This window comes from Genypterus blacodes, unplaced genomic scaffold, assembly GCF_046128005.1.
Source record: "Genypterus blacodes isolate CSIRO-AG114 ecotype Tasmania unplaced genomic scaffold, CSIRO-AGI_Gbla_v1 ptg000044l_1, whole genome shotgun sequence".
Taxonomy (NCBI): domain Eukaryota; kingdom Metazoa; phylum Chordata; class Actinopteri; order Ophidiiformes; family Ophidiidae; genus Genypterus; species Genypterus blacodes.
In genome coordinates, this window is record NW_027466857.1 from 3720762 (window position 1) to 3738918 (window position 18157).

An 18157-nucleotide genomic window follows, 5' to 3' on the forward strand; every position below is an offset into this window, starting at 1 on the left:
ATAATAGGCTGTCAATAAAAGAATGGCCACGCAGAATTCCTCATTTGTCTCTGATGTCAGCTGATGACCAAGCTGTTGGACGCGCATGCTGATAACAAATGACTGTGCCCTTCTGTGACCCTGCTGGTGGCAGAAGATGCCTGGCTGTGCGACACCAATTCCCATTGAATAATCATTATGCCAGGGCACCGAAGGGAATTAATAAACTAGCAAATTGATCGGCTCCAATCAGGTCACAGTGTACACACTGGTATCTCGTCTAAATCCTCAGTGAAGGCTGGGGGATAATGCAGCGGACATGTTAGCAATGTGACCGAGGCTTAGTACTTTAAGTCAGTGTGTTTACCCTGGCACCCAACTGCCAACAGTGAGATTAGGATATTCATGAACACATCATAACATTATAACAATTAAACCGGGCCAGTCTAAAGGAAACTCTGATGCATATTGCAGCATTTTCAGACGTCTTGTATGCTACGAGCACAAGGGTCAAGAAACATCCGATTGATCCCTTACGAGGAAAACAGAAGACTGAATTTGAAGTGATGCGGCTTTTAAATTGTGTCCTTCGGAAATTGAACTAAACAAACTCATGTTTACCGTTTGACATCAGGACTTGTTAATTGGTTTGGAATGCAGGATATACTGACTTAATGATACATCTGAGTTCAGAAGCAAAAATGCTCAGAGGGCATTAGTATAACCTGATGTGTGCCGGCTATGTTTCTATGCACACCCGGTGATTATCCCTGCTTCCCTTGATGTGATATTAGGACACGATGTTGCCCAAAAGCTAGATGAATCACCAATCCTAATTATTGCAGTGAAACCACTGTGTAGTCAATATGTATTGGTCCGTAGTGCAACATGAGGGCATGTAATGTGAAAGTGAAGCAGCCTAATCTATATGCTCAACAGTGATTTTTCTTTTTCTCATCATGTTTTGCACTGAAGCTTGACTCTTTTAATAAGCATCAGCCCAATAGCAACACCGTGAAACGATGATGAAAGTATGAATTAACAGTCGTATTCATATTCACCATGTGCAAAGTAAGGAGCTAATTGTTTTAGGTTTCTGGAAGCAGCACAAGTAAATCCTCCTCCTCCAAAACCAATAACCTATAGTAATATTCTATAAGTTCATTCTATATCACTCTGTGTTAGATGAACGTAATGAAATCTCCTTTCATAATCTGTTCTAGAATGTACGTTCTTACGTTTGAGTTCCTTGTGTTGTACGAGGGTTATGGTTGTAATTTATTTGACATTGTTTCACCGTCTAACCACTGCATTTCTACTGCTCTTGTCACTTTTGTATAATTATTTTATTTGAGAAAACACCTCGCATTTTCTCCGTTTTAAGTATGTTACTCCATCAGTGATGCACTCTTTACTCATTGCTCTGGCACTGCAGAGTGAGCATTGTTCTGAAATTAGTAGAGGTCAATCCAAAATAAAAGAATGGGTGTTTTGATTCAGTGGTGTAATGGACAAAACATTTGAGCTAAACCCCTGCCAAATGACGAAGAAATCCATCAAAACTGATGCTGATAACTCAAAAAGCTTGCCGACAGTTTGCAAGGCTAAGAACACAATGTGTGAGAGAGTAGAAGGTAAGAACTAAACATAAAAAAAAGGATTTCTTCTGAAATGAGTTCTGTGCAAATAAATGACTTTGACATTTTGTAGATATAAGGAAGAGAGTCGCTCAAGTGTTCTCTGCAATTTTACCCACTTCTCAATATGTCATTATTTCAACTCCATTTCCTGGTCAGTTTCCAAAGGACGTCACTCTGATGTATCCGAGCACAGTGACCTTTTCACAAATACCATAAGTGGTGAACAAACCAATAATCACTTTTTTTCACTGTACATCCTGCCCCCCCCCCCCCGCACCCACCTCCACTCTATGGGAACTACTCCAAAGGGCAATCTAAGAGCAAGAGACTGCTATTAGAAAGCCGATACGTTTGGTGTGGTTCATTGGTTACTGTATAGGCCGATCTCTGGCCTGTCAAGACTTATTAGGGCTCCGACATGTTGAAATAGCAAACATCAACCCTCAATATATGGGAGAGAGTCATACTTATCATTTTTAAGGGCAAATATTGTTATTGTAAAACCTTTGTAAATGAAACTATCCTCAGCCTTCTCAGAGTCCATCCATTTTGTATTGATTCAAACAATGTGGTATTCCTCCTTTAGGTACAGGTGTACAACTACTTTTTGAGCAATGTTTGGTTCTGTTATTGCTTTTTTTCCCCCTTGCTGCATCACTTATCCCCACAGGGAAATCCTCTTTTTGCTTGCCTTCTCCACGGAGTGGTCTGATGTCAGGGTCTGCTATAGAACTGCACTCCTGGAACTGCAAGGGAATGTCTTGCTCAAGGACACTTTCCCACATCTCATTTGGTTTTCATGCAAAACTCACTTCTTAGCCCTCAGGTCTTGATATTTCAGCCTTTTCCATTTTGAGGTTCATTTTGTGTGAGGAAGTAGAGAGTGCTGCAGCAGACTGAGGACCATTTCCAAACTAATCCTAAGGGTGGAGGGGTAAATAGCCATTAGAACATTTTGGAAGTGCACCTAAACATACATTTTGGTGCACATTTGACTTCAAGGACATATGGATCTAATTCAATTCAATAGTGATGGCACTTGGATGGATGGGCTTGATGGGGCTCTGTTGAAGATGCATTAACACAGCTTATACTTGATATAGAAAGAGCACTATCTCAAATAGATAACAGTGGTAACTGAATTTTTTTAGCCTGGATACATTGTTTGTTTTTCTGAAATGAGCTTTAGCTGTATCATCCTTTGTTTCTGCTGCCATGTAGTTGTAACCCAGTGGTGGCCTGCAGTATGAATGGTTGTTTATGGCAACAATGTTGGAAAAGTTAATAACTTCGATCCAGATCCCAGCCTCTCTTATGTCTCATCACAATCCATCAATAACATTTTAAGTTATATTGCTTACACAAAATGACACACACAAAATGCAACAACATGGCCTACTCGTCCCCTACTATGGCAGACCCTTTGCGTGAATACTTAAATGAAAGCAGGGTGGGTATAAGACATGTATGTTGAAGGAGGAATGAGACAGAATTAGATCCTTCCCCAAATCTCTATTCGCTATTTATGCAAGTCCTGTTTGTAAAATGCTTCCCTCTTCCTAAAATGTATAGGTGATGTCATCTTGGCATTCCACAGAAGAAAATGAGCTCATAAAACGGGACGAGGCTTTTTCCTCCACAGGGTTGTGGCTGATGTTTGATGTTAACCTTGTGTGAAATTGATCCACATAATTTATAGGTTGGACCAACACTTTTTGACTTGAGAAAAACTCTGTCAAATGATGGGGATTTTATCCTGACATGATTTAATACTTTTCTTTTTCTGTTTCCACAGGTTTTATGGCCCACGATGGCTATCCAGGCCCATGCGAACACAAGTACTGTGGCCTGGGACGTCACTGTGTGGTCAACCACGAGAGTGGCCAAGGGGATTGCAAGTGTTTGGAGCACTGCAAACCCCATTATAAACCTGTGTGTGGTTCAGATGGGAAGCTCTACCAAAACCACTGTGAGCTCCACCGCGCCTCCTGTCTGCGAGGACATAAGATAACCATCATGCACAGTGAGGAGTGCTTCTATAAAGGTAAGAATTGATGAATTGATTTATTATATCTGTCCATACTCCTGAGCGTAATTGGTGAATCGAGTAAGTTGGCCCACATTAAAATCAGTAGTCCACTCCATTTCTCTGAGGTTGTCGGTATTCCAGAAAAGAGCTTTTCCAACATGTCTAGTCCCCTCGTGAAATCCAGCACCTGACTAAAATCTTCCCAAAACCAGATCATAGGCAGACTCAACTGAAGAGAGAAAGTTTTTTATTACAGTGGCGGTGGAGGTGATGTCGGTGGGTTAGGTGATAATAGGATTTCCAGGCAGTAAGAAGTGTTTTACAGCACATACCAGACAGTTATGCTTGACTTACTACAGCTCACTTCCAGAGATGATCATGCATAAAGAAAATGGACTTGAGCTCCAACTCTGAATCGCAGTTAGCTGCTGATTCTCCCTCTGGCTGTTTTTGTTTGGCTCAGGTAAATCTGGAGTGTGAATTTGGCGTGTGCGGTTTTGGTATTAGCTGTGATTTGGACGGGCATATAGCAACTCTGAATGCGGCCGATATATCCCTTCATTTATTTTGCAGATGGATAATTGCAGTGAATGCTTTCATCCAAAGTGTAAGTGCACACAGTTGTGTGTCCTCATGGGGCACAAATGCTTACCCTTTGGCAGTTCATGCCATGGCTTACTGAGCCGCATAGGTCTTCCTGGAGGTTACTTATAACCTGAAAGGAAAATGAAAGTGTATTCAATTGACATTTTCAACACAGAACAATAACTGGAACATCTATGCATAGGGAAATTAACATCAGCCATTAACCAGATGCTGTGTGCTAAACGTCCTTTCTAATCCTATTAAATTCCCCTCTAATCTACTTCCTCTAAGTTGGTAATAAAGTCTCCACTTTGGATGATAGACATAAACGTCAATTTCTAACCCTATAGGCATAAATAGCTCTTGGAATTGATTTGCAGAAATACAGGAACACTAATTCATCTCACCCAGAAACACAGGATAGAGTGAAAAACAGAAGGAATCCACTCGGGTGATTCAATAACATGGAGGCTTTTTGAAGTGATTTTCCATATCATTAACACATATGAACATTTGTTATAACAGCAATTTGCTTGTGAACATTCTAGCTAATTTGTCAGATGGAGTGGTATGTTGCAACTTGAGACATTTGACAGATTTGACAGACAACCATAACATTTATTTTTTTCTTTGCCAGAGCTGATTTTCTAAACTGAAATTGGAGATGTAATAGCTCACAGGGCTTTAAGTTCTCTGGCCTCTGTCAAAAAGCAAAAACTCATGCCTGGCACTCGAAAGTCCAAATGTGCTGCTCCTGAAGCTTCCACCTCATTCTTTTGTCCCCAAAATGCCAGTGCCATGTATGAATTTTGATGGAATTCAGGCTACCGACTATAAAATGCAAGGTGCCACACAGCTTATTGCCTTCAAATGAAAAAAAGGGAATCTTTCAAAACTCTGCATTATCAGCACATGATTCAATTGCTGGACATCAGGCAACACAACTGGTTGATGGCTGCTGCTTGTTAATCTTAGGTCAAGGTTGCATTAATGGTTAGACAGCCTGAGGTAAGTCATGATAGTTTCACCAGTGATAATGGTGTGTAACGCTCAAAACTGCAACTCCACACACGTCAATACAGCAAATCAGCACATCGTCTTATCGGCTGATCGTGATCTAACGTCCAGCAAATGAGTTCCACAGCTGCGATGTTTGGAGGAAAACAAATGTTTCTGGAGAATGTAAACTGTACTTGAAGCCTAAACATAATTGACACCAACAGTCATGAATATCAGTGTTGATGCTTGTTCTTTTACACTCATTAGAAGACTCCCAGACTAGACCTGAAGAACGTAAGAGAAGTAGCAGCAAATATTAAAGCTCCGGTCAACATATAAGAACTTTTATCATAAATGAATGCACAGCTATTGATGATGATACTGATCAATATTTGTGCAGGTCTTCTGTTCTACGATTTACACAAGAGGCTGAAAATATTTTTAGATTAGCTTTCAAGGGCTTTTAACTATATGCACTGAATTAGATGAAGTGTTGTTTTACATAAATCATTATTTTATTTAAGTTATCGAATTCCATCCACCATTTTCATCTGCTGTTGTCATAGATACAGTGTAATGATGTTGCAGTCATAACAAAGTTTGTCAAAGAAATAATGATCTGGTTGATTCTATATGGGATTGTTATACAAGCATGGACATAACAGTAATTATGAAAGCAGATCTCTCTTATTTCTTGCATAAAAAAGTAACCTGGCTTTACTGTTTTAAAGTTATTGTTTATGGTCAGTACATACAGTGCTGTAAATCACTTATAAGTGCTTAATTGTGTGGCTTTGCAACAGAACAGAGGCAAGATTATGCACGTTGGACACCATCTGAATGGAATATTACAGTTCTTTCTGTGCGGCTCGGTACAAAGCCGGAGCAGGTGGTACGGCTTTATGCTGATATTTCCCCAGAGGAAGCTGACTGCTCCCTCGCATTGACTGTATAAACGCCCCAATTATTCTTAGTCCCTGGAAACAAGGCACCTCTCACTTTTACAAAGCTCGACATCAGCAGTGTAAGAGCTCCTGACTCCCTGAACCTTTGTTCCATTTGGGGTGAAGGGAGAGTTGTTGCACACCACACACACAGACACAGACACAGCGGATTTATAATATTCATGAGCGAGGGTCCGGATTGATTTGTGGGACTTCCCTGGCTGAATTGTTAACTTTAAGAAGAAACTCCACAAGAAGACTGCATGTACTGTAGCTTTAGATCAATATAGTCATGAAACACTTCTGAGGCCACTCCTTATAGAACATTTTGTGTTTAAACCATGTGTGTGTTCCTTCACTGAAATGTTCAATTTAGCATGGAACCATGCCAGACTAAGACGGAAAAGCATTTACAAGCTTTTACAACAATTCCCATTGCTGTGCAATTGCCAATATCCAAGCCATCTTGTAACAACAGGCTCATGACTCTGCATACATTATGAGGGGTGTGTGCAGCAGCAGAGGTGTGGGTAAACCAGTGTTAACAATCAAAGCATATGTTTCATCCCAATCACAGGCAAAAGGCGTTCGGATCAATGACACATCTCTGGTGTCTGATTCCCTAATCAGCCGCTCTCATGGGCCCCGTCTTGTCAGGCGTCCCTCCTCTCCCTCCACCCACCACCCCAATCAACAGCTATCCGCAATGCAGAATGGTATATTTGACCAATGTCAGCCAGTCAATATCGGATCAACGAGAGCCAAAAAGAGAAAGAGAGAAAGAAAAAAACGAACCTCCTTTTTCCTCTCATCCCTCTCAGTCCAGACGGTTTTTCTTTTTGCTGTGACTGATATATAATCAATTTCTCATTGGATAAGAGTGCCAGGGAGAGGGCATGGGAAACTATTAGAAATCACAGATAAAAGCATTGTTTTTTTTACCCAGTCAACATTGAAAAATGAAACCCAATATTATATGATAATAAAAACATGTTTACATCCTCCGGAATGAGAGTGATCACCTTCATAATAAGCAGCTGTGAAGCATTTGTTTGCCACAAACGAGAAAAGGCACAATAGCATTTTGGTGGAAATGGATAATTGAGCAAAAGTAATGGACCTCGCAACCACATCTCAGTGTAATTATGATTCGGGGCTTATTATTGGATAGAATGAATGTGCCCTCAATGGCATGTTAAATATCTAATTTGATTACTTAAGCAACAGGTGATGGTTTCAATTTACCTGGCAATAAAGTGATATATACTCATTATTACAGCATAATAATGAATTTCCATCAGTTCAAAATGATCTTGAATAGTTTTGCAGTCTGAGTGTGTGTGAGCTGGTAGATGTCGTTTCTCTCCAAGCCCGCTGAGCTCTCGACCCGATTACTATAACACTAACAATGATAGATTCGAAATGATTTTATTAGGCTTGTACTGATTAGGCGAAGTCAGTCAGTGTGTTATTACCTAATCACATCACTGATCACTGAAATAGAGCATATTATCAATATTTTTTTATAGAGGAGCATGTTAAAGTAGAACGGTCCACACACAGCAGCTTATAAATAGTGAAATTAAGCAATGACATTGTTTAACAGCTCGAGCTCATCAATGTGCACTGTAGCTGCTCGTACGAAGATAAATCATACGTTTTAGCCCAACACTGTAATTACATGTTAGTGTGTTTTCGATGACTGACAAGCTCCCTCACTTACTTCTTAACACACACTTACAACACTCACATGAAAAGCTTTTCTCACCGCAGCGGCATAAGCTCTGCCTTCTGTCCAATATATTAAATTGGTCATAATCTATGACCATAGGCTGTGAAATTCAAAACACAATGTCATAAATGAAGTGTCAGTGCCAGAGGGATGACGTGCCTGCACCACTAACGCTCTACCGACGGCAAATTGGATCGTACTTTCCTGCGCTGCTCAAACTCTTGTTTTTAGATATACACCGGCTGATGAATGGTGATTGACCAAACACTGATGGTCTACTTCCATTATTTATCAGTATCAGATCAATCGGTGTGCCGCTAGGTTAAAAAGTGATGGGCGTGTCATTATCTGTGTTTCTGTAAATGTTTAAGGAGTACAGAATGTCTGGGTCTAGCCGTTTAAACTAAATGTATTGTATTGTCACTGTCAACTATCTTTGAATTGCATTGAAAAATACATTTAACGCCATTTCAGATTATCTGTGAAGTGCCATTGTTTCATTCAAACGTAACATTCTCCCTTTTAATGTGCCTTAGTGGCGACTGAATGAATAATTGAAACCCACATAGTGTAAGGAGATAAGTTCATTCCATGAGCATTGAAAAGGTTCTGTATGATATTATTTTGATGGAGAGACCCGGGCGTTGGTAGGGTTAGTGATTGCTTTTGAAGACCCACCGTATGCAAAGAAGTTAAGTCACTATTGGTTCTGGCTGGATGAGTCTGTGTTGGCAATGGACGGGTCTTGTCAGCCATCCCTCTGCCTCTTATCTGCCATGGAAGACAGGATAAAAAATGACAGCCATGTGTTGACTGAAGCTTCTCATTAGCACTGGGGAGAGCACATGACCCCCATTTTCCACTTGCGCTGCACAGCAACTTAGCCAGGATCGGATCTGATTGAAAATTAAGTGGTGCACAAAAGCCTGTCCAATCTGTGCGGGGCAATGTGTGCATGAAGGCAAGCAATCTCTGCAGAAGGCAATTGCCACAAGCGGAGACAATTAAGGCTAAGGTTGCGGCACATCCAGCAAGTGGGTTTGATGCGTTCGGCACATCCAATTATCTGGGAGATCATACATTTATAAAGCCTTCACACACTTACCTGACAAAAAGACATTCCTGCCAAAGATTCTCTTTTTTTTTTTTTTTAAGTTGTGCTTACCGCTGAGGATGATGGATCAGAACAATCGGAGACTTTTCAGATGAGCTGTCCATGTGGAAAAGGCTCCCAAAAACAAAACATGTACTGATAGATTTAGTCCTATACTGCGATTTTGAGAGGATTTGAAATGAAATTGAAAGAATGTGGACCTGCTTCTTTTTTTTTTTTATTGTTTTACTCTACTTGAAATAAACCACATGGTGCCAAGTACCAATAGCGTTTGTGCCACATTTCAGTTGTTTTTGAATGGGCTATTTTCAAGGATAACATAGTCACTACAGGAATTACACAGCCATTGTAGCTGTAAAAAAAATAATGTAATAAAATATAGTTTGTATTATATCACATAACAAAAACTGCATTAAATCTGCTCTCAGTTACAACGCCGATGTTGTTTTCTGCTTCTGTCTGTGCTTTTTGCCCGACAAAAGGCAAATTGGTGCTTGTTGCCCGGACAATGATTGCTGTGCTTGAGCTGTTCAAAGGCGTGTGCATGTGCATGTGTTACAGAGGTGGAAAAGAGATATCTAGGAGGATAAATATCTGGTCAGGGAGTCCGAATCAAAGAACACTTTTCACACAGGTTTTCACAAGAGAACATACAGTTTGGAGGCATGACAGAGCTGTTGGGGATTTCTCCTGGTGACAGATCTTGTAATTTGACCCAGTAATCTGCTGTACGTAGTTTGCAAGCACAATTTTCCACCCAATTTCAAGCAAAATGAAGACTTCAAACGTAGTAGTATGGTGTGTAAAGAGTGTAAGAAACCCTCATCAACCTTTTACTTACATCTATCTAACTGAAACCAATAGCAGTTTGAATGCTGAATGGTATTACCTTGAAGGGCACATATAGTTGCAAGGATTAGATCTGCTACATCAAATGAGTGAGTTGTAGTTGAAGTCATATCCTGATACACAGTGTTTAAAATGACTCTTAAGCTATCAAAATAGGGCACAGGGTATTTTTGTCAAAGAAAAAGAAGCATTCATAACATGGGGGTTTTCATGTATGAACTTCCATGACATGATAATTCATTTTACAAGCCCAGAACAAATCCTATTCTCAATAATACAGTTACACTCTGTAAAGTGTACATTATCCTCACAATGTTGTGAAATTTTCTCATTCAAAAAACTTTAACATCTAAATCATCTGAATAGCATTTTATTGTATCACTGTTAAGCCTCTATTGGACAGAACAGACTTCAGTGTATTTATCATCTCGCACCACACAAAGCACATGCAGCCATAATGAAGATTTGTAATTAGGCTTTGCCTTTAAAAATAGACCTTTTGAACTGGAAGGCTTTTTTGTTGTCTGCTGCTTCCCTGGCACCTCAGTAGAGCCGTCTGTCTCTGAACGACTCCCAAAGGCAGTGCGAGGAAAAACATGCTCTCCCCTCTAGAGAATCTTCCACCTTAACCACAGGTCTGTTTTCCCCTACCCCAATGAGATCAGCTTGTGTTTCATTAAAGAACAAGGTGCAGAACCTCTTATGCATTCTGGCTTGCCCTAATGACACGGCAGCGCCATTAAGGCTATGACCTCTGCACAAGACCTGCCAATGTCATGGACTCTGGTGCCAAAGAACAAGCTCCTCATTTGAAACTACACCTGTGGATCATTAGGTTTTCAATGATGCCCGAGCCATTGTCATCCACAGGGTCTTGGTGTCATTTCACTCTTGAGGATTTGAGGCCTGATCAGTATTTAGTAGATGTACAGAAGGAGGGAGGTTCTTCTCTTTTGGTTAATAAGCCCTGAACAGATATCAGATATCTTCTCTATCAGCACTATGTATCTTACTAATCTGCTGGCTGCCTTAATGGGTCTGTCTGTCTGTCTGTCTGTCTGTCCGTCTGTCTGTCAAGACTAGTCAAATAACACGTGACCTGTTAAACGTGATTGAAACAGACAATTTCGTTCCAGGTTTGTAGAAATGATCTCTGCACATAAATAGTTGCACTATATTTACACAGGACTTCGTTGCAGGGAGAGAATATCTAGAATAAGTGGAACTGTTGTGACTGACCTGATTATTTCAAGTCTGCTAGTGTTCAATTCTTCCAAAAACCACCCACTTTCCATGCTTGACTTGGGAGCGCCACATGCCTCCATCAACCAAAAGAGCAAGTGTGCCAGCATGCCCTTCGGCTCATGGGCACAAAAGCAGTTGACCACACTGTGTGCCCTGTGCTGTGATTCATAGATACTGGGTTTCGCTCTAAAGGGAGACTTACCGATTTAATAACCTGACCCAGACTTAATGTTTTTGGAGGATTTTTACTCTTTATTCATCAGAGCAGATATGTTTGGGGGTTCTTTCACTTTGGTACATTTCTCCAATCGTCCTTAACATTTGCAAAACAGTAAATGCATTCCTCAAAACAATTTGTGCAAACCACCACACAACGGATCACCTGCAAAAGCCTGGAACTTGCTCCAAATCCTTAGTTCATCCCTCAACACAAAATGCATGTGTATATACAGTATACACTGTATGTATGGGATGTGTCCTTGACCTCTTCTATCTCCTCCTCTCCACGCAGGCCAACTCCGCTGTTGACCCTGTTCATTTCCTCTGAGCTATTTTAGGGACCTGAGTGATCATTGGTTGATCTAACACTTCATTAGTGAAAGTAATGCTTCAGCTGAGAGGAATTCATCAATTCAGGACACATTTACAAAAAATGTATGGAAAATATGCTTGACAGATTATGACAACATGTTCACCCATTTTGCATCTAATAATTCAACCATGAACTAGTGCCTAAGTATCTCGGGGGTGAGAGTATTCAACAGAGAACCAACATAACACATTTTGATCAACATGACATAAGCAATTTATAAGGTAGGAAACAGCAGACATTTGTATATGATCATTTGCATGAAAGTGAGAAAGCATATGCAATTTCTTCAAAATAATGGGAAAAAGCTTTTTTGATGTGCACAAATGACTGGATGATGTGGCGGTCGAACAAGTAATTTAGAGAATTTCAATTCTGATCTGAGAAAGGTACCAAAGCGACTGAGATAAACCACTATATATGAACTAAATTACATTTTGTAAGATCAGGTTATTGCAAATGCTATTTTTTGACACTGAGGTGAGTACAGAGACCTGCAGTTAGGATCTCTTCAGTGAAAGGTTGAATGCATTCCCAAACAAATAAAGGAAGTGAAAAGCTTTGGGGGTTTTTTCGCGCAAAGGGAGCCGGCGACAGTGGGTTGTGTGGAACTGTCACCATTGTAACATTAACCCCTCCTCGTGATCTCAGCAATATCCGTCGACACTGTGCTGTGCCAGTGGAGTACGTGAAGAAAGTAGTTCTATTGTCTCGTTACACTGTATATCAAATCGCATAATGCTTACTGTCTCGGATTACTGTGGCAAGATGGTGGTATTAAGCTAGTAAGTACCAATTTCATTACAACTGTTAGGACCTACTTTACTGATCACACAAATGCGAAGCAATTTGTCTGTGCTGTATTATTGAGCGTATAACATTGCTGCCCAGACATCGGTACAGATGTTAGCACATTTGCTTCATCATGATCATCTTCAGCTGCTTGTAATGCCACAACATGAGCAATAATCTTGCAATACAGTGAATTTGAGTGAATAAAGAATGAAAATGAAATGGAGTGCTTGTAATCGCAACCAATCAACTGACACCTATGGCAAATGCACCACAGTTTGGTGCTCTTCTTTTATTGCAACGTGAAACCGACGGGACCACATTAAGATAAAATACTATGTAACAAGAGACTGAACTCTGGTGTATACTCCAATGTGTGAAATCACCTTAGGAAGATGAATGTACCAGATTAATTCACCCAGATTATGTGCTCATCTGCTGGGTATCAGAACAAATGAAGCAGTTTGTTTGCTTTCTTTATAAATAACAAGAACCAATCACAGAGTCATAGATAAAGTGCTACAGAACTGTGAGCAGTGTAACTATCTTAAGAATGTAACACGGGCACCTTATAGAACATAGGTTTAAACATGGTATCATTAGGTGTTATAGGTGTTTGCTGAGATTGGAGGTTCATACTAGTGGCCCTGTCAAAGCCAAGAAATAACCAAATATAAATGCAGACAAGCCCTGAAAGACAAAGAAGGTGCTTTGACAGCAACCTATTCTGGACCATAACAATCCTGGCTCAAGGCTAGTCGTCTTTTTTCTGTTTCCATGATCAATAAAGGAAATGTGGTTCGACATGTCTCACTGAATGGGGAAATACAATGGTAGGTAGTGAATGTGGCATACCACTCGAAGAAGTTGCTGGAATTGCTTCTTTGGAACCGAAATGGATGTTGCGTCCATGTCCAAAGGAATAACAAGGCATTTATTAATCACTCTCCTGTGTGCAATTGTTTACAGTTGCAGCATGTTTTGCTAAAATCAAAGTGGAATTTGGAGTTTAGAAAAGAATAGACAGAAAAGAGCCCCTCAATCTTCACTATAAGGTGGTGAAACACCAGTGTTAGAGCTTTTTTTCATTGATTTTTTTGTGACACGGGCATGTGCTAATGGTAGCCATATCACCGAATACATGGCATCATTAGCCTGCCTTATTATGGCTGAATAAAGACTGATACAGTAGAAAAACAGTGTAGATGTATGACATCGCTGTAGGGACTGGCACTGGCCCATTTGTTGAAAACTGATATGGCAGGGAAAATTTCAGAGCACAATGGACTCATCAGTCTTTGTGTCAAGGCTTGCAGTAGCAGTTATTCTCATGCAGGACTCGGGGGAAGAATGGATACAAAATGTGACACGGCACCACTATTCACATGCACGTTAAATTAAGAATCGGAAATGTAATGAGGTGAGCAGTGAATCAGAATTCCACACCTGTACACCTTGTGAAAAATTCATGATCTGGCGAGTATTTCACACGTCCAAAACTATTCACCTTTTCTTAATCAGTCAATATAGGCCTTGGCAGCCCGGGAGTCGCCTGTCACCACCGGCCAATTCAGACCTTTGATTCTGACTCATGTAATAGATCAAGAGGCCTGTGTAAGACATGTGGGTATGTAGCATTACTGCAGAGGACGAGGATAGTTCATATTTACTCAAAGAGGGTCTGGCAGCTGTCCTTTGTGTTATTTGAGTAAAGGGTGAGAAGTGAGCTTGTGGGTTAAGAGACAATGTATCATTAGAATATAATACAAAGCTTGCAGGTTCAGTTCCCCCATGTGATCATGAGCAACCCTGACTTTTAAATTAGTAAGCCAATGGTGGTTTCAGAACTAAAAGAGGTAACAATAGATTGATATTTGTGTGTATGAAAACAGTTTTATGAAATACAACCCATAATATGTAAATTATTCTAAATTACTGTGAATTAGTGAACGAAATCTGCAGTCAGATGTTGTTGCTCTTCCAAATCGACTCATTGTCCTCCTCTCACTCTTATTAAGGTGCCATTGAATAGCAACATAGTTGTGAATCTGAAGCCATCACAGTAACTTCTGCGTGGTACTTTCATGAAAGGATTATCTGGACAATGGGTATAGACATCTTGCTCTTTAATATCGCCCATATTTTGTCAGCATGTCCTTGGATCGTCTAACAATACAGGCTTCATCGCCTCTGACATTTTCTACTCCTTTGAAGAAATTTCTTGCACACTGTTCCACTTCTTGATCTTTTGTCATGATTTCAAACATTTTCCTCTTTGCTGGATTTCCCAGTTGCTGAGCGTTGGGTTGGTTTGATCACAAAGCGACAATACCTGTTTGAATTGTGGATGGCACTCAGGAAGCTTGAGGACCGTTGTTGATTCGAGGCTGCGGCTTAATTTGTATTTAATTGCAACAACTACCAGCTTGATGAAGTTTAACTTCTTAGAATTGATTCTTACATAATAGTTTATACAATATGTCGCAACATGGAAGCTGTGATGTATTAATAAGTGTAAATATTGATTCATTTAAGCTTCATGTTTAATGTCTTTTTAATATACAGACAGATATATTAAGCATAGTTACTTCACATTCTTTATAGCACAATGATTTTAGGACGCTCTTAAAAGCTGCCCTCTGTAGTTATGTCAATTAACATTGAGAATATTGTGTAGAATGTTGAATCACATTATGGAAAACACACTGATACAGTACATTATTATAAGCCTATCTTACATATACCCTTACATTAGTTATCACTTGTAAATGTGATACAAAACAAATACACATGTTTACATAGGTCTAATTTGATGTTTTTTAGCATTACCACACATTGGTTTTTGTGATCTTACCTTAGCTTCAAAAAGGGCAATCATAAGTAATAATAGTGTAAGACTCTGCTAATATCATTACAAACTACCAGAGATGTAGAGCACTGTAGCTTTTTTGGTCCAGTGATACAAAGAAATGAGAGGCTTCAGAGGAAGTGAACAAATCCACAAAGTTATTGTCCTGTTTTGATTAATTTTGTTCCGATACCCACATCTCTCCCTGCGTGTCTATAAATAAGGGTGCACTAGGGTCCTTTTAAGCAAAGAAAGGACTCTGGAGTACTTTCCGGCAAAAAATTGAGTTCTAATTTATTCATTCTGACTGTGGATGGTGTGCTTTTCTATTTTTGTGTTACATTAGTAGAGGTGTGTTCCTGTGTAGCGCAGTCACCCGAGGTTTGATTTACCCACTTTATAGGAGCAATTAGCACAGACTGGCTTCAGAAAGCACTTGGGCTTTGCTGCACAGTGTAATAGAGAGTAGAGGTGTTTTGATAGTTCTTTGTCAAAGGAGCACGGAATTTTCAAAGAATGGAAAAGAGGAGAAAGACCTTATTTGCCAAGTATATTAATCTTTTACTCAGAACCGTCATGCATAGTTCTGCCGAGCAGAACCGCCCAAAAGAGATGTAATACAGATAATGTGCTATATGAGGGACATTTCTGAACAAGACAATGAGGACCTGGTGTCTTTGAATTGATGACTTTATTTTTAGCTGGCTCAGCTTCAAAGCATCCGATATTCATTAGTAAGTTCATTGTGTGCCTAAACTTGCCAATTATTCCATCAGAGGCATGTACAGAATACTGGGCCATGGCTTCCAGACAATCTTTTGACAAATTACCCAATTAAACAGGGTTTGATGTTCCTCTTCCCTGTTGTGTAGAGTAAGGGGCTGACAATGCAGAAAAAACTTCATTGATCAATTCCGAAAAAAGATGAGGAGACATCAACCATGTTTGTTTGTTCCTTTTGTTTTTTTGATTATTTATTTGTAATCAGTCACACCTCATGTCCACCCTGTACAATCACAAAGTGTACCAAGGTTGTGCTGTTTCCACCATGCAGCTGCACTGGAGTGTGTTGTGTTGTGCGTTTCACAGTGGTTTTATTTATTTTATTTTCACTCTCCTATCTTTAACTTTTCCAACAAGCATGACATTTTATATCTGCTGCAAACCCCTAATAGGGTGTGTGATCAATTGACCAATCAAATTATATGCCATGTGTTTAGTTAAAATGAATGGGCTTCGAATGCTGTGTAGTCTGCACAAAATGATTTTCTATTATTGGTAAAAGCCTTTCCCCGCGCAAGCTATTATCTTGAAAAGTTTTCATTCCACGCCTCCGTCTCTTGCTCTCCACCGTCTCCCTCCACTTTGTTTCCACCCACTTTCTCTGCCCTGGATATCATGCCTCTGAACAAATTGGTAAAATAAAAAGCTAATAGCTGCCAACATCACTCGAAGCAGTGTGTTCGTGAGTATGTCACAGATACATGGAGGGAAAGAGAATGTGTGGAGGGGATGGTTGACTAGGTTACAGCTCTGTGAGTGTCTTCTAATATATATAAACAGTTAATATGTATATATAATAAAGTGTGGACTTCATGCTATGTATAGTGCAATCAATCTAACCAAATGCTTTACATCTTTACGTGCTAGACACCGCCAGTGATGTATTTCTACTCATGCCTGGACTTCGGTTCAAATTAATACAAGGTTTTTCTTTCTAGCGCACACAGGTGCACTAATCATTGTGACTGATACAAAATGAAATGTGGACCTTTCTCTACACTTCTGAGCTATAAAATTGCCATCTTTCTTTTACTTTATTTGTCATGGGAAGCATTGTTGTATCTTTTTGAAGTGATACTTTTTGTTTGAAAGTTGCAGCATTCTGGACATATCTGGTGTTCACTTACACAATCTGACTTGTCTGACATCTGTCTTTGAATAAACCCGTTTAAATCCCTGTGCTTAACACATTGAAAAGCCTCTAAAATCTGCCCTCCATGAAGCTCGAACCTAAGTTAGATACATATATGTTTACCACTGCTTTGGAGATTTTTAACATGAAGTAGCTGAAAGAATGTCGCAGAGATACAATTTACATGCAGGGCTTTGTTAAAATCCATTGGAACCCATCCAAATGCCTACAGACATAGAAAGTGAACAAAAATAACTCCACAGCTTACACAAAAGTCAGTCAAATGTCAGTTACCTAGTTTGGATGTAAAGGGCCAGAAAATAATGAAATATACAGAGGCTGTAACTAAAATATGTATGCACTTTTACAAACTTTAAACATGTCTCGCAGAAAAACAACCAAAAAACCTAAAATACCAACAGGAAAAACAAAGCATTTACATGAGGTTAATATGTTTTGGTGGCAAAGTCTAGGAGACGACAAGAACAGAACTTGAGGCAAAGTTTTTCTCTTCTGCGTTGATATATTATAGCCTGTGGGTGACAGTTAATTCTGTTGGGTTCACATGGTGGAGTGCATGGAGATGAGGAACTTTTCTCCTGATGGCTCAATCAATTTGAACGAGAGTCTGTCAAAAGCAGGAATGACAGATCTGGCTGTCAATATTGCAGATTACATCATATATCAGACAACATTGTGATTTCTAACAAACCATCAGCAAGAAAAATGCATGTTCTCGACAGTTTGACAGAGCTGAACCCCGTTTGCTGACAGTGAAGATGAAAACACTCACCTGCAATGGAGGAACATTTGCTGTTAGTGGCGCTGTATGGAAGTTGTGTTGTATAGTCGAATTGCGTTACTGCCCATTACAGAATCACAATAATCCAAATTAAA

General features: G+C 39.8%; 1 protein-coding gene across 1 annotated transcript in view; it reads left to right on the top strand.

Annotated features, from left to right (window-relative positions):
* Positions 1 to 18157, top strand: part of LOC142999633 (follistatin-related protein 5-like) — a 107788-nt gene that overhangs the window by 41487 nt on the left and 48144 nt on the right. The window contains exon 4 of the mRNA XM_076149256.1: positions 3415 to 3663. Coding sequence (XP_076005371.1) covers positions 3415 to 3663 — 249 coding nt within the window. The remainder of the gene's footprint in view (positions 1 to 3414; positions 3664 to 18157) is intronic.